The 18,243-nt window shown below is 40.6% G+C and overlaps 1 protein-coding gene across 1 annotated transcript in view; it reads right to left on the minus strand.

Moving 5' to 3' along the window:
• Nucleotides 1-18,243, minus strand: part of ddx43 (DEAD (Asp-Glu-Ala-Asp) box polypeptide 43) — a 77,093-nt gene that overhangs the window by 28,546 nt on the left and 30,304 nt on the right. The window contains exons 6-11 of the mRNA XM_060854977.1: nucleotides 17,663-17,819; nucleotides 17,451-17,569; nucleotides 13,364-13,474; nucleotides 11,478-11,619; nucleotides 2,885-2,985; nucleotides 1,383-1,470 (exon numbers count right to left, since the gene is read on the minus strand). Of these exons, the coding sequence (XP_060710960.1) occupies nucleotides 1,383-1,470; nucleotides 2,885-2,985; nucleotides 11,478-11,619; nucleotides 13,364-13,474; nucleotides 17,451-17,569; nucleotides 17,663-17,819 (718 nt within the window). The remainder of the gene's footprint in view (nucleotides 1-1,382; nucleotides 1,471-2,884; nucleotides 2,986-11,477; nucleotides 11,620-13,363; nucleotides 13,475-17,450; nucleotides 17,570-17,662; nucleotides 17,820-18,243) is intronic.

Genomic DNA, 18,243 nt, shown 5'->3' on the forward strand with positions numbered 1-18,243 from the left:
ACTGTGTCATAGAAACACATTCAGTGTGGCAATTTAATTATGGCATTAATATGTTATGTATTTAGCATCACTGGGAAGATTTAGCAAAACTATATACTCACAACATTAAGGAAGTACAAGTTGCACTGACACTACATTCCATACCATTTCCTTTTGCCATATCTTCCCCCAAGATTGTTGAATTTACACAAATTCACATTCCTTAAAACATGAGCATTCAAACTACAGAGAAGACCTTTCAACTTCATCATTTAATTAGAACATGACTGATCTGCAACTCAGATCCATTTACCTGCCTCTGCTCCATATCTTTTGATCCTGAACAAAAATCTATTGATCCTTAGCCTGGAAAATTCCAACTGACCATCATCACCAACTGCTTTCTGGAGGAAGAGAGTTTCCGAATTCCAATACTCTGCATGAAGAAATGCTTGTGATACCATCTCTCAGCGGCCTAGCTGTAATTTTAAGTTTGTGCCACTTATCCAAGACTCCTTACTACCAGAGGAAAATATCTTCTCTCTAACTTGTTGAATTACTTCAGATAACCCAGAATCTTCTTAAGTCAAGGGACTGCAATCCCAATTTGTCCAACTTGCCCACATACTAGGGTAATTTAAAATCCCTCAGTCCTGTTTTCTAGTCACCTTGTGCTGTTCCAAAATAATGTGTCAATGTACGATTGAAATAGTTGCAGCAATTTTGTCGAAAGGCCTGTCTGTCTTGACTCCACATGATAGTTTTTCCACTGATTGTAAGTTCATGGAATCCCTTCAGTGTGGAAACAGCCCGTTTGGCCCAACAAGTCCACCCGACCCTCCAAAGAGTAACCCACCCAGGCCCATCCTATTACTCTACAGTTACTCCTGACCTACACATCCCTGAACACTATGGACAATTTAATATGGCCAATCCACCTAACCTGTGCATCTTTGGACTGTGGGAGGAAGCCAGAGCATCCAGAGGAAACCCACGCAGACACGGGGAGAATGCGCAAACTGCACACGGACAGTTGCCTGAGGCTGGAATCGAACCCAGGGCTCTGGTGCTGTGAGGCAGCAGTGCTAACCATTGTGTCACTGTGCCACCACAGTTAATCACTGCTAGCTTTAAAATCACCAACCAGACCAGATCTTTAAATCATCTTTAACCTTCTGAAAATTTTAGCTGCATTCAGATATGTTAAGTGGACCTTTGAGTAAAACTCAGTCTTGCAGGTTCCTGCACACCCTAAGCTACTTTAACAAACCAAACAGTCAAAATCCTCAATTTCGAAGTGTGACATGCTTTTATAATAACCTGCTGCACAAAATACATTATAGTTACTTTCTGAACATGTTCAAAAGCTTGCAAATGAAACCCAATGCTCTGCCTTTACTCACTGCTAAATCCAGTGTTCCTACATAAACCATCATTGGATTCTTCAGATACGATTTTGCTAATCTCCGAACCCCATCAGGCCATGTTGCACTGCAGAGAGAGAGAGAGAGAGAGAGAGAGAGAGAGAGAAAAAGAGAGAGAGAGAGAGAGAACAAAGAATTAACAACATGTACTGGTGTCTATTGCTGAGCATTCAACTTTACTCTTTGCAAAGTGCTCCAAGGCTGATTCCAACACGATGTGGGACCATTTCTGTAAGCATGAAACTGTTCTCTTAAGATCTTTCTTCACCCCAATCTGCTTTACAGTTTTCCTGAAAAGATGTTGATTTGACACTGGGTCATTCCACCTATGATGCTCAGTGCCGGAGTACAGTACCAAACATAGCTAACCACCTGCCAAACTCTCTGCATATGGAATGAACTCCGAGAGCACAGAGAATCCTCATTCTGCTTCAGTTGGTTGCAGGCTCAGTGCTGACAATCATTAACCCCCGCCCCTAATCCTGACTGGAATATTGAGCCAATTGTACAATGTCTGCCAGTGATTAGTTCTTGACCAATGAACTTGCTTTGTTGTTTTATTTAAAGCAGATTACTGCACTGTGTGTCTCTCACTGTGTCTCACACCTGCACACACACACCATGGGTACTGGGGAAAATAAGCACTACCGCAGTTAGGCGGTAGTGTGGGGGTGAATAAAGGAAAAAGAAATAAACAGGAGTGCACAAAAAAAAACCAAAAGGTGGGAAAAATAAGCAAAGAAAAAGACATAAAAAAAATAAAGCAGATTACTTGCCGCAGGGAGTGGAGTGCATCATTTCCCCCTCCAACTCTATTTTGATTTAGTCCCTGCCCTCCCCTTCACTGTTTGTTCACACAGCATTGCCCTTTGATGTGAAGGGCACTGCTTGTCACAGGCCACTCGGGTGTTTTCCTACTTTTCCTGGTGGTGGAAATTGAATAAAGATTTGTACACCTTGTCTCTCACTGTGCCTCACACCTGCACACACACACCATGGGTGCTGGGAATAAAAATAATAAGCACTACCGCAGTTAGGCGGTAGTGTGGGGGTAAAACAAAACAAAAAACAGGAGTCTCTTTGGGAAAAAAAAATAATAGAAAATAAACAGGAGTGCTTGATGTGAAGGGCACTGCTTGTCACCGGCCACTCGGGTGTTTTCCTATTTTTCCTGGTGGTGGATATTGAATAAAGATTTGCACACTTTGTGTCTCTCACTGTGTCTCATACCTGCACACACACACTATGGGTGCTGGGGAAAAAAATAAGCACTAGCGCAGTTAGGCGGTAGTGTGGAGGAAATTAAAATAATATAAACAGGAGATGCATTGCCCTTTGATGTGAAGGGCACTGCTTGTCACTGGCCACTCGGGTGTTTTCCTATCTTCCTGGTGGTGGAAATTGAATAAAGATTCGTGCAAAAAAAAAAATTTAAAGCCGATTATTCGAGGTGAGGAATACATCAGTCAGCCCTTTTCTACCTGGTCATAATGGTCTGTCTATCAGGTCGTATGTCCAAAAGGATCTTCATAATCTGAGGTTCAAATCCCATATCCAGCATGCGATCTGCCTCATCCAACACCTGTTTAAAGGAAGCAGAAAAATAACATTAATCCTCATTTTCTGATCAAATGACCAGAAATGATTTTTTTCTGTCACTGTAGTGCAGGGCTTAAAAAGTATCGCCAAACCAGGTTGTTTAAGGGTGAGTAGTTAAAGGTTCATTGGACATGACATTCAGCAATTAGAGACATATGGAACATTACTAGCCTACTACAATAACAGCCTGTTTTGGCTAGGAGGAGAGAGAAATGGGAGAGAGGAGTGGAGGAAGGGTTCCAGAGGAGAGCTGGGAACATTCTTTTATGCAGTTAATACAAAGCTATTTGGAGGCATTTTGTTGTCTGCACAATGGAATGTCTGAAAAAAGACAAAGTACGATGAAATGGTGATATCAGCACGTAATGTCAGATTCGGAAAAGTATTAATATTGGGGGACTTTCCATATCAGCCCGGGGTTCATGAGACCAGTGTCATGGAATTTGAGGTAGAGCTCCATGTGCCATTGTCACCAAGTCCCCAATGGCTGAAAGACTGTGTGACTCATTAGTTTGTATTTCTATTAGAGAGATTAAGCTAATAGATTTGCTCATTAGTTCGTGCATGTGTTAAACAGATTAAGCTAATAAATTTGCTATGTGTTGAAGCACATGTATTTTCTTGCATTTATTTTAATGAGACTTTTAAAAATATTCAACAAGATGGATTCCACAGCTGAGGAAACATTCTGCATCTCAGAATGGTCCTCTAACGATGGGTACGATGTGCAAGTGAACTGGTTGGCTGGGGTTAAGGCCCGTGAAGTTTATTGGAGGGGATTGGTGGGAGGTAGAGGATTTGGAGCAAAATCTCAAGGGGCTACTCCATGCCAAACAGGATTGACTGAAGGAAGTTTCACCCCAATGAGGTGGATTCCGCTGACTGGCTTCTGTATGTTGTTTTGGGAGAAGCGAAAATTAAAGGAGGAGAGCAGTACATTGACTATGAGTAGATAAAACTGAGGAGAGGCAGAGCAGTATAGCATGCAGTCCAGCATTAAAAGCAACAAACAGGGGTGGAGGGAATCGAGAGAGAGAGAAAGAGCAAGCGAGCGAGAGCGAGAGAGAGATGGAGAATGAGGATACACACTGTACATAGCAAATTAGTTGTGTGAAGCTATGAGATATAGTCAGTATAGTTTGGACAAATGAAATTAGCTATGCATGCAGCTGCAAGTCCTCAGAGATGGATCTCAGAATTGCTTCTACTGGCAGGACTTGACTGAAAAGCTGGACTGGTGTCATGGTTGTTGAATTAAGGATAATAAATCTTTTTTTGTTCGATTTCTGCTGGTTCATTGGATGTGAAACTATTTGCACATCTCACATAAAGTTAAAACTGAGAGACTCTTGTAACAGTGGTAGTGTCCCTACTTAAGTCAGGAGGCCTGGGATCAAGTCCATCGGCTGTCAAAGCATATTAGAGAGAGAGAGAGAGAGAGAGAGAGAGAGAGACACACACACAGAGAGAGAGAGAGAGAGACACACACACACAGAGAGAGAGAGAGAGAGAGAGAGAGAGAGAGAGACCCAGCATTTGTGTTTGACCAAGGCAATAAATCCTCTTTCTCTAGATGTGAATGCTTTGAGTGCACACAGTGAGCTGTTAACCTTTTGTGATCTAGTTCATACATGCTTTTATTCATTGGCTGCCAAAATGTTGTCTTGTGTCAGCTGTGTTCTTCCCCCCCGGTGCTCAAGATCTGGCAAGGCTTTTATATTTTTTGGAAAGTCCAACAAGTGGAGTAAAGTTCCCACTATTAATATTATTCTGAATCTAACATTACATGCTGATATCACCATTTCATAGTACTTTCTATCTTTTTCCAGACATTCCATTGCGCAGAAAACAAAATGCGTCCAAATACCTTTGTATTAACTCAAATTTTATATTTTTGAGAGTGTAGAGTGTAGACTGCAGTTGGAACATGGATGTCGGAGTTAAATGTCCCATTAAGGAATAATCAGTAGTTGTATAAAGAACCTGCTAGGAAATGTTTATTTTGGAATTACTTTCTTTAGGGCTTGGTGAAAATTTACCTCTTGCAATTGACTGAAGACATATAAAACCAAATGAAGAAAGGAAATTAAGTTAAAGTTATTTCCTCTTTCCTTTAAATGCTATACTGCCAGTGTTGTATTTAGTTTGAAGAGAAAGTCCTGGATAAACAGCAAATATCAAAATCTTTGTGATTGAATTACTGCCTTTAGAATTTCATTTTCTGGTCTTCTAAGGTCTGTAATATTTGTAATTGTTGTAATATATGAGTGAATCTTTAATACTGGGTAATAAGATTTGCTCACCTTAATTGTTTGTGAGCATGAATTGGTGCTCTAAAAGTGGGGAAAACTAGAATTTTGAGAAGGCAATTCTCTTTGAACAGATTTATCTGATGGCAAAAAACAAAACACGCCAGGCAGAAATCATCTGAGACTTGTAACAGAAGGTGCATAACCTTGAGAATGTAGCTGACAGCACTTCCCCAACTGTTCCATCCCTGTGTAGTGAAACAAAGCCAGTGTGTAATGGCATCCACGAGCCAGAAGGACTGTACAAAGAGGTTGGACCCTTTTGCACAATTAGAGATAAGATCAGCAAGTCTCTTTCAACTCCAAAGTTAAAGAAGCTCTCTGTGAAAATTGGATTTTATTCAGACAGAGTTCCCAAGGCAGTTACAAGATCAGCACTCCTTACATTCGACAGAAATCAGTAGTAAAACAAAGTTACCCCAAAAGCATCAGAGGCTCAAGACTTCCAAATCTTATTTCACTGGGAAGTCTTTAAAGAGAAGAGTTGTGAAGAAAATGCTTTAGCCTGCTCTCAAAAACATAGATAAACCTTTTTGGAAAGCATCGAATTTGAACTCTGAATTGGCAATGAGGAATGTTTTGTCTATTTACTCATTAACTTGAAAGTGGTTTTCAAAGAAAGAACTAGGGAAGCTTTTCTTTAAGACCATAGATATTTAAAATATTGCCTGAAATTATCAGAAGACTTTGACAGTATTTTTAAATCAAATACATGAAAGTACGACATGCCATCACCTGGTGACTTAGGCTCTTCCTCTTCCGGGACGAGCTGGGTTAACTCTTTCTGCTGACAGTTTTAAATGTAGACAAGCAGGAAGCTGGAAGACGACAGCAGGCCAGGCAGCATCAGGAGGTGGAGAAGTCAACATTTTGGGTGTAACCCTTCAGAATGTTGCCTGCCTTGCTGTGTTCTTTTAGTATTCCGATGGTCTACCTTGCATTCCAGGATCTGTAGTTTTTTCCGTCTCGGACAGCTTTAAATCTTCTCACACATCTTCTGTATGATGAAATATATGATTTTGGAAAGGACAAAATTCTAGACTTCCAAATATTACAGATATGTTTAGATATTACTAACCCATTGGGTTTCTTCCAGAGAAACAATGGTTTTTGTTTTGTTTTTTTGAACGGGTTTCAAGAACACACCATAAGAGCTGGAAGTTTTTGAAAAATAGGACAACCTTGAACAGACTACAATTTTGAAAGTTCACTGTTTAAACATCACCAAGCCTAAATGTATGATTCCTGAAATTGGGATTGATAGAGGTTGCTATTCAAGCACATGATGGGAAAGTCAATTGATTTTTAGAAGGACAAATAAATTTAAACCTTTACATTTTAATATAAAGCCAAGAGCCAATAGAAACAAACAGTTCGAGTGGTTTTAATGTGCATCAGAATAAAAAATGGGATAGATTTCTCAGGAAGAAATTAATTAGCTCAACACCACAGCTGGGGCTGTACATAAAATAAATCCAAATCTGTTGTCAATTTTGAATTTAGAATAATTTTGAACGAAGAAAATTTGAGTACAAGATGGTCACTTACATTTTAGAAAATTGTATGTACTTTTTGTAATAAAGACCAAACAAGTGAAATTTGTAGTGCTTGAAATCACAAGCATTAATATTCATTTGTCACTTTTAAAGGTATTGCAAAAACATGCCTGTGTTTATTCTATATAGTAAAGTTTTCACTAGTTATAATGATAATTGATGTGGGCCATACTTTGAATTAAAACAATAGTGACAGGGAAAAAGTGTCACAGCATCAAATGGAAATGGGAGTCACTTACATTGGATATAATCCATTTAGCTACACCCAATGATATCAAACTGTAGTTTTCTCTTGGAAATGTGTGTGGCCTTGCTGGTGGGTTTTTTCAAAAGGGAACTGAATTAGATGATTTGGCCACCAAGTAGAACACTGGGACCAGGCAACGATGGTACACAAACACTCTCCACCTACATGTGATCTTCCAAAAAAATTGCCTGAAAGTCAAAAATATATGGCATGATTTTGGGATCTACATGTAACCGTGCAAAAGAGATAGTTACATCTGAAGTAACAAATATGAGCTAATACTTGACAAAAATGCATTGAACAATGGGTCTTAGACATGCACAGCTACTTGATAAAATGGTTACTGTAGCTTGAAAGAGTACAAAAAAGGGTGTTTAAATGATAAGGCACTGACATAGTCCATAGAGAAACGGACTTTAAAACAATGAAAGTAGTATTTGTGAAAAGGAAGTAAAATGAAAACACAAGAATGATTGACTACTGTGTCAAAATGTTACAGAGATGAAGGGTCATGCACCCTGGGGGAAGTTATGATGGGTTGAATGGAAGGCCCATCAAATCACATAGTTACCCCACCTTCAGTGGTTGTATGGCACATGTACCCCGTGCTCAAACCAGGTGAAATTGTAAGATGTCAAGACTGTTAACATATGTGAAAGAAGGCTGAGCTAAGACTCAGTTGGTGGAACAGAGTGGAGTAAAGGATCCCTGGGAGTGAAAGCAGAAAGTAACGCCCAGAGCAAGAAGTTGACCTCAGCCAAGTGTTGCAGATTGGCACATGCCAAGGTCCAGTTCTATATGTTGAGGGACGCACTAAATCTTGGGACAGCTGCTGCCAAGGTGCAGTGGGGAAAGGCCACTCTAAGGTTTTCCTGCCCAAGTTAAATGGGGGTTGATGCAGTTATTGGACCATGCCTTAGTTTTGTTTGCCAAATAGTGTCACACTCCATTGTCTGTTTGTTTCTTCAAATATATATTAGTTTTTTATTTTTGTGGAATGTAGGTGTTGCTGGCTGGCCAGCATTTATTGCCCTTGAGAAGGTGGTGGTGTGCTGCCTTCTTGAACAGGTGAACTGCAACGGTTCAAGAATGGTCATGTTGCGGCTGTAGAGGACATTGGTTAGGCCATGTTTGGAAGACTGCGTGCAATTCTGGTCTCCCTCCTATAGGAAGGAAGTTATGAAACTTGAAAGGGTTCAGAAAAGATTTACAAGGATATTTTCAGGGTTGGAGGGTTTGAGCTTACAGGAGAGGCTGAATAGGCTGGGGCTGTTTTCCCTGGAGGGTCAGAGGCTGAGGAATGATCATATAGAGGTTTATAAAATCATGTGGGGCATGGATAAGGTAAATAGATGAGGTCTTTTCCGTGGGGTGGGAGAGTCCAGAACTAGAGGACATAGATTTAGGATGAGAGGGACAAGCTTTAAAAGGGACCTAAGGGGCAACTTTTTCCCTGCAGAGGATGCTGTGTGTGTGGAATGAGCTGCCAGAGGAAGTGGTGGAGGCTGGTACAATTACAACATTTAAAAGGCATCTCGATAAGCACATGAATAGGAAGAGTTGAGAGGGGTATGAGCCAAATGCTGGCAAATGAGAGTAGATTAATTTAGGATATCTGGTCGGCATGGATGAGTTGGACCGAAGGGTCTCTTTCCATGCTGTACATCTCTATGACTCCAAGACAGTAGCTCACTACCACCTTGTCAAGGCCAACGCAGGATGGGTATTAAATGCTGGCCAGCCAGCAAGCGATACCCACAAGAATGAATAACCAAAAAAAAAAATTCAATGTGGATGCAAGATACTGAAATCTAGCAACATAGTCACTGCTGGTTTGAGGACTCAATTGCTGGCAAAGATAGCAGATCACAATGACACTTGGACTTGCTAACTTTTGAAATAGTCTCAGAAATGCAGAGAGGAACTGTCCAGATATACAGATATGTCCTGTGGAAATAACACCCTCTTACCAGTGGTGGCAGGATGTACATATGCATCAATAAATGTGCAGCTTCAACAATAAAAGTGAACAGAGAAATTTATGATGGAAATATGGAAAAATAGAAAGTCTGACTTTAAAGCAAAGTCTGAATGCAGGATGCACCCTGTTTCCTCGACCCAACTCCAATTCACTGAATTTCAAGTATAAATGTGATTGTATTAATTCTTCATTCATAGGACCTGGGAATTGCTGGAAAGGTCAGCATATCTGGCTAATCCCAATTCCCCTTGAGGTGGTGGCAGTGGACTGCTTTCTTGAAACACTGCAAGTTTTATGGAATATGTACTTGCAACGCGTTGTGAAGGAAGGGAGTTCTAGGATTTTGACAGCAAAGGAACGGCAAAGTAACTTGAAGTCAGGATAGTCAGAGACTTGGATGGAAGCTTGTTGCCATGCACTTTCCCTTATTTTTCTTGAGTGGTGATGATTGCACGTTGGGATGGTGTTATTGAAGAACCTTGAACAAGCCACTACAGTGCATCGTGTAGATGGTAGTGCAGGGATAGAAAGTTTAAGGTAGGCACCGATTAGGTAGGCTGCTTTGTCATAAAAGGTGTAAAGCTTCTTTGGTGTTGTGACAGCCATATTCACCCAGGCATCACCTAATCAATATCCTGCTGGAATGTTTAAGAAGTGGAGAGAGGAGTTATCCACTGTAAATTTCCCAGCTTTTGTAGCCACACCATTTATATGAATGTTTTAGTTCTGTTTCTAGTTGATGTTGATAGTGGGCTATCTGACATTGCCAAGGGGAAATGTTCAGATTCTCTCTTGCTGGGGATGCTCATTGCCTGATAATCGTATGGTATGAATATTACTTGCTACTTATCAGCCTAAGCCTAGATGTCATTCAGGTCTTGCCACAAATTATTTTCTGATGGGTTGCCAACAGGAATGAGCAATCTTCTGCGAACATCCCCATATCTGTCCTCATGGAGGGAACATCATTACAGACATCAGGCATAGGGCACTAACCTGAGCAAAGAGACTGACTAACCAATGCATAATAATCCAATGGTCTGGAGCTGGGCTGATAGGAGGTGAAATTACCCACCACCTCAAGGGGAATTGGGATTAGCCAAATATGCTGACCTTTCCAGCAATTCCCAGGTCCTCTAGCTAACAGGCTGTGGTGTCAGTGACCATTCCCTGTGGTAAGGACTGATATGAAGACAAGCTTCTTTCACAAAAAGGACCCAACATAGATGTTTGCTCCTGTATAATTCCCACTCTCAAAAAAAAGCACCTGAAACAGTTTGAAAAAAATGCCATCTACTGGGAAACAAATATACTGCAATGCAACTCCAGAGATTTCTCCAGCCATTTACAAATGAGTCGACCTTTAGGTACTTCCTTCAATTCCAGTCTATCATTCAGACATCTATTTGATTTAGAATTTCAATTAAGACTGGTTAAACCAAGCAAAATCTAAACAATGTATCTGTAATGTGAATCACAAATGCAATGTCCAGCATTAATGTCAGAATTTGAAAGTTCTTTTGAAAAGGTTGGAGACTGGGTTGAAATTCATTCTGGCTCGACAACCTGAAAGTCCTTCTGCCAGCTGACCATCAGGATTCAGTATGAAATGAGCTGAGTCAGTCTCCGCACTGACAGCCCAGAGAACTAGCTCTGAGCAGCCTCAACTCCAATTCTGAAGAGTCACTGACCTGTAGGATAAACTTTATTTCTCTCTCTCTCTCACTCACTCATTCTACAGATAACAGCTGACCATTTGCAGCATTCTGCTTATTTCTCAGGTAGACAACTAGGTGGCTGGTTTGGGAACAGAGACGTATGCTAGTGCGGGACAGGAGGAGTGTCCTGGAGCTGTGGCCCTCCATCAACATAGGCAAGGCAGTGTGAAACCTCAGTGAACTTTTGCTGTGCCTGACTTGTAAGTCGTTGGTACAGACTCTGGTAAGGTGTTCCATCCTTCACTTGCAGTCAATTAATGAATCAACTCACCAGGAGGATGCTTTATCCCTGCATGACTTGAAGGCAAGAAAAACAACATTATCTAACAAAACCAAGTAGAACCTAATATAGGAGAGGATCAACATCTACTTGTTTATTTCAGAAGTACACACCAAGTTACTTTATAGGTAAGCATATAGCAAAATGAAACAAAGAGCAATGAGCAAAGAGCAGTTGATAGGAGTTAATGTTAAGGTGTTATTCACTCTTGTGGGATCTTCTACATGACACTAGTTTAACACCTCAGGTGAAAGGTGGCCAGCCCAGGCACCTTTGGTGCAGCCGTCCGACACTGACCCACACCCTCAATGTTAAATAAAGCATTCAAATGAAAACAGGTGAAACCTGGGGTTAAGTTCTGCTTCATTTCCCCTGCTCACTCACCAAATATGTGATGCTCTTCAGATTGATGAAATTGTTCATTTGAAGATCATTCAACCGCCCGGGAGTTGCAATAACTATGTCCACTCCTTTTGTTACAAAACTGATCTGATCTTTACGGCTTCCTCCTCCATAAATACAAATGCTGCAGATTTAAACATCTGACAATTAAACACAGAGTTTGAGGGTATTGAAATCCTTTCAACAACATAAAACGGTGCAAAAATACAAAAAACATCCCTTGTTCAAGTGAACAAATCTGGAGCTCGAGTTCCCACTGGGATTGTCCTGATCTCCCACTATAATTTTATTGACATGTAAAATGCATCACCGGAGTGGGGCATGTATGCTAACAAGAACATGAACTAATTTTCTGATCCTGTTTGAGATATAACAGGGGCACCTTCAGAACAGCCCTCCCAGATTAATGGCCACTACTTCCTGAAAAGCTGTTCAGAAACACAGCCTGACATGAATCACTATCCACTCTATGGTCAGACCACATTTAGAGTATTGAGAGCAATTTTGGCCCCATGCCTCAGAAAGGATGTATTGGCCCTGGAACAGGTCCAGAGGAGGTTCATGAGACTGATCCCAGGAACGAAAGGCTTAACACATGATGAACATTTGAGGACTCTGGGACTATATTCGATGGACTTTAGCAGGGTGAGGGGGAACTCAATTGAAAACTTACAGAATACTGAACGTCCTGGACAGACTAGACGTTGGGAAGATGTTTCCACTGGCAGGAGAGGAGGACCCGAGGGCATAGCCTTAGAGTAAAGGGAAGTCCTTTTTGAACGGATACAAGAAAAAACCTTCTTAGCCAGAGAGTGGTGAACCTGTGGAATTCATTGCCATGGAGGGCTGTGAAGGCTAGGTCATGGAGTATATTTAAGACAGAGGTAGATAAGTTCTTGATTGCCAATGGGATCAAAAGGTTAAAATGGAGAAAGAAGGAAAATTGGGATGAAAAACCTATCAACCATGATAACTTGGTGGAGCAGATGGGGCGAATGGCCTAATATCTGCTCCTATGATCTCAAGGTCTCCCCAAGGTGGTGGAAGATTCCCAAAATTGGGCAGAAACTGAAGGTATGGTTACCTGAAGCAAAAAAAAAGACAGATGTTGAAAATCCAAAGGGAGAGAAAAAAAATGGCAAATACTCATCAGGTCTGGCAACATTATATTGGTGCTGCCTGACCGTGAGTATTTGTAGCATTTTCTGTTTTTACAACATTTTTATATGGAATTGGAGAATTGGTTATTTAAAAAAAACCCGTTGCACCTTCTGTTATTCGTTCAGTTTAATGTCCTCGGCATCAATAATACCGCCTGCAGTTGGACACTTCCAGCTATTTGCAGCACCACTCTTATCACGTGGGGCTGAATACTGAGCACAGCAAGACTTAACTCAAGAAAGCTGCAATACAGACTGAAATCAGAGGCCCTGAGAAACAATTCTTGCTATACTTTGTTACAACATTTTACATTTCCCAGTGTCTGAGAAATGGAACCTAGAGGTCATGGTTCAGCACAGGTGGTTTTATCCACTGTGGCCGTTTCTCATGCTGTCAGTCTGAGAAACATTAAGGTGCACCGTATGTGCAACCAAACTGCACCATTTAATATTCATCTTGCAGGAATGTTAGTGTTGTTGATTTCATATTATTGAAGGTACTGTGGATTTGAGATTTGAACATTTGAAAATTCAGCAGTCAAAATCCACTGAGTAGCCAAAAATGCAAGCCTTCACTCCACCATTAAATATCTTGTTGGCTCCGACTGCTAGAGCAGGAGCATTATGGTGAGGTTTACAAAGACACAACAGGACATATGGAAGCAATTTTCTCTAACTGTTAAAGTACTGCACAGCTATCATCAGTACCTCTTAATTCCTTTGTAACTGTACTTGTTGCACTCTTCCTGTATCTGAAGAGCAAGCTCTCTTGTTGGAGTGAGTACCAACATCCCTGGGCCATCACCTTTCTCCCGCTGCCTAAATACAAACAGAATTGTTACAGATGGCAGGTATGGTTTAACCTCATGGTAAACTTTACAATGCAACAAAGAAGCCAGGTCTTGGCCTTGTGCAATCATATCAATGTGATTATTAATGTTTCAGTGTGATCAAAATTTCAATGTCTCATTTGACACCAGATAAATGGCATCGTTCGACAACGTTCCCAATTTATCAGAAAATCCAGGAATAAAGAAAGGACTACTTATCCAACAGAACTGTTGCAGCTATCTGCAGTCAGTAACCTCTAAATGCAGCCACAACATAACAACTGAAAGAGCTATAGGATAATTATAGTGGAGCTAGCTCACTAACTAATGATTAGCTAGAGAAATTTACAGCATTGGATAAGGCCATTCAGCACATCTTACTGCTGCTTTGAAGAGTCATCATAATTACACTAAGCTTTTTTCCATAATTCAGCAAGTTTCTCATGGTCAAATACCTGTCAAACTCACTCAACGAGCTTCCATCACTTGTGTCAGGTAAAGCATCCCAGATCCTAAGAACTGCAGGAAATAAAATTCTCCTGTATCTTCCTACTTATCCTAATGATTTTGATTTACAACCATTGAATATTGATCCTCTTGTCAAAAAGAACAAATTTCCCCAATTTGGTTGACCAAAGCCTTTCATTATCTTGAAAATTTACAAGAGGTCACCTCTCCACCTCCCTCCACATCTTTCTAAACATTGTACATCTCTGAAGTGTCAGAATTGTCTATAAAAGGTCATCCGTGGCCTAACCAATAAGTTCCAGCAAGATCGCTATGCTTTTATATTCCATTTCTCTGAATATAAATCAAGTAACCCAAATACGTTTCAAGAACTATATCAGGTTGTCTGATGTTTAAGGAATTCTGTATATAGGTATCAAGTCTCTTTCTTCATCCACATTCCAGAATAGTGCTATTTCTAGTACTCTTTCCATATTAGTTCTCCCGACACTTCACACTTTCTCATGTTAAACACCAATCTGCCATTTTTCTGCGCATTTAATCATTTAGACTATGATGCTGAAGTCTATAATTATCCTTATTAGTGCAGTAATCTCATTGAGTGAGGATTACAGTGACGTAATCACATCAATTAACAATCTCAGTGTGGTAATCTCATGGGGAACTATACAAGGCACAGTTAGCATTTTTCAAATGTGAAGGCGTTTAAATTTTGATCCGTTTATACTGCACTAATTCACTTCAACATTTACTTTAAAAATTCCAGATTTTGTAATTGGTCACAACGATTTTTCTTCCCCACAGTTTTTTTTTGCTACATCAATTATCACATGCTGTATATCACATGTTGTACACTGGTTTCACTTCCTATTACAAAACTGAGAATCTAAGCTAAACTTGTTGAGACTACTAATGTTTCACTTGAAAGAAACAACACCAGACTTGAACTTTAACATAAGAGAAATCTATTACTGAATAATGCCTGAGATAGTCTCAGGAATGGCTGTCTTGAATTCAGATACGAGAACAGAATTATCATGTTTAAAGCAGTGCCGGGTACAGATTTCATTTGTCACACTGACAATAATCTTTTCAGCAGGGCTACTTGTTTAAGTCACATGCTTGTGGTGTGCTAAAGCCAAGCAATTAATGCAAAGAAGTACACTCAGCAAAACCACTAACCCTGCAGTTTATGCAAAGCCCAGGGTTAATCTGACAGTCTCTGAAAACTGACAAAGTACAAGAATTTTCATGACTTCTCAGACTTTCTGTTGAGTTTTAAACTTAATTTTACTGCTATTTCAATGATTACTATCAAATTTCACAGCAAGAGAGGCCAGTTCAGCCCCTCGTACCAGTGCCAGGTCCGTGCAATTACATTACACACGTATCTCCAGCCCTCTTGGTCGCCATTAACTCGCAACCCCATCCCTCTCTCCAAATAATCTCTCCCCTCAGAGCCATTCACATCACCTACATTCTTTCTCTGAATAATCACCTAGTCCCATTCCTCATCATTTCTGTGACCTCCCGATCATCCCCATATCCTCTCTCTGAACTGTAGTCCCATTCCCCATCATACCTGTTCCCCTTCTGTGAATCTCAATATCAGTCCCCAACATCCCTGCTCCCGCATCTGAACAATTTTTCATCATCATCTCACCAATTCCATGTCCACTTGGTCCCGTTCTCTATCCCCCCTCCCCTCAGATTGTTCACCCCTTAGTCTTGTGCCCTCCATGTGAATCACTTCACCAGTGGTCCAATTCCCCACCATCCATGTCCCTTCATTCTGAATAATCTCACCCTCAGCCCATTCCCATCAGCCTATGCGCTCACTCTCTCTTTCTGAGCAACTTCTACTACTGGTCTCACTCTCCATCCACCATGCATCTCACTACACAGTTTCCCCTCTGTCACATTCTCCATCACCCCTGTAGATCACTTGGTGAGTGAGCTCTCCCTTCAGTTCTAGCCCATTGCCCTTTTACAAATATTAGCATGAAGACACTGCACCTTTCATTATTTCAATTGCTCCATACCCAGCAGCATTAAAATCCTTCCATTTGCTTCCTATGCAATTTTATTGACAAGGTGCTGATCTGAAATCAATGTCATCTTGTTACTGACTCAAACTAATGCAAGCTACAGTCCAGAACGTCTCCAATGTTCTTTCAAGATGCCAAATAGATAATCTTCAATAGTGATTTCTGGTGTTAGGAGGAATTTCCCATACTTGATCTATGGATGTAGATTTGTTCGCTGAGCTGGAAGGTTAGTTTTCAGACATTTTGACACCATACTAGGCAACATCATCTGTGAGCCTCTAGATGAAGCACTGGTGGCATGGCCCACTTTCTATTTGTGTGTTTAGGTTTCCTTGCGTGGATAACATCATTTTCTGTGGTGACATCATTTCCTGTTTTTTTTCTCAGGGGTGGTAAATGTGATCAAAGCCAATGTGTTTGTTGAGAGAGTTCCGGTTGGAATGCTTCTAGGAATTCTCGTGCATGTCCCTATTTGGCTTGCCTTAGGATGGATATGTTGTCCCAGTCGAAGTGGTGTCCTTCCTCATCTGTATGTAAGGATGCTAGTGAGAGAGGGTTTTATGGCTAGTTGATGTTCATGTATCCTGGTGGCTAGTCCAGGGAAAATTTCAACTGGGACTACACATCCATCCTAGGACAAGCCAAACAGAGACATGCACGAGAATTCCAAGAAGCAAGGCATTCTAACTGGAACTCTAACAACAAACACATTGACTGCATCCCATTTACCACCCCCTGAGAAAACAACAGGAAATGACATCACTACAAAAAATTATGTCATCCACGCAAAGAAACCTAAAACATACAAATAAAAAACGGGCCATGCTACCAGTGCTTCATCTGGAGGCTCACTGATGTCACCTAGTATGCTGACAAAACGTCTGAAAACGAACCTTCCAGCTCAGTGAGCAAACCTACATTCAGAACATCAACCTGAGCTACAAATCTTAAAACTTGCTAACTTGATCTATCCCAGTAAGTGTATATTACCGAGTTATCCCCTCCCTTAATAATTTCCTCCTTACATACTGCATTTTGGTGTTATCTAAACCATTTTAATTTCTTTAATTCCTTCCTTCTTGTCTTACCTCTTCCTGATCAAGGCACTGTTTTGCTCTAAAAGCCTGAACTCATGACTAAGACCTCTTAATATTCTCAGGGACTGGAATGTGCTGTCCAAATAGTGAAGCCAGCACTATTGTCATTGGCTTGTTTGTTTTTATCAGTTTTCAGTAGGCTGGTACAGACAATCATGGCAAAAAGCAGCAGGGTTTGCCTCACCACATTGTGCACTGCTCCTGTACTCAGCTGATTTGTATCTGATGAGTTGTGGCTCAATGAACCCTAGCTAGAATTAGAAGAATAACAAGGTTAATAACAGAAGGGGCAAAGGAGAGAAAGAAGATGGAATTTTTATGTGAGAAAGACATATGGAAAATAGTAGCTTACACTGGCTGTAGGTCCAGGTGGATGAAACCAGGTAAGAGGTATGCCAGGGTTTTTCCGGTTCCAGTCTGCGCTATTCCAATCAAGTCAATCCCCAGTAAAATTACTGGCCACGCTTGAGACTGAAGCAGAAACAATCCACACAAACAATACTAAGTCACACTTGCATTCACATAACAATCAGATTATAGGAATATACATGACGTTTTCCATACCTGGATAGGAGTTGGATGCTGGAACCCAACTCTCTTGATGTTTGCTATGACCTCTGGATAATGCTCAAAAGCTTCCACAAATGTGCGCACTGGATTAGGAATGTGTCGTTTACTGCCTTCAATCATATCTTCACATATTATATTGTTGTTTAACTTTCTATTAAAACAAGCACATCAATTCAGAGAGATTCTGTAACAAATATTTTGAGACAATACAACTTTAAAACTTCGAAAGAATCTTCGTCAATTTCCAGAGATTCAAAGGAAAGGTGACCGCCTCCTAAGCTCCCTCTCATATTGTTTTAATGAGGTGCAGGGAGTGCATCAGTGGGTCATAATGATGAAATTCTCATTGCCTTAATTGTATAACTCTGCTTCCAGTCAGTATCTTCTGATCAGTGAAACTGGAGGGAGGACCCTAAAGGAGAAATCAACAACGCTGTGCCTTTGTACCTTGATATAATACACTATTTCATCATATCAGGAACATGTCTTCCATAGTACATTTTAAACGTGCAACACAGCAAACAAATAGAATTTTTGAAAATACAGCAACTCGGGATAGGTGCTGAGGTAACAAA

This window comes from Hemiscyllium ocellatum, chromosome 3 (assembly GCF_020745735.1).
Source record: "Hemiscyllium ocellatum isolate sHemOce1 chromosome 3, sHemOce1.pat.X.cur, whole genome shotgun sequence".
Classification (NCBI taxonomy): domain Eukaryota; kingdom Metazoa; phylum Chordata; class Chondrichthyes; order Orectolobiformes; family Hemiscylliidae; genus Hemiscyllium; species Hemiscyllium ocellatum.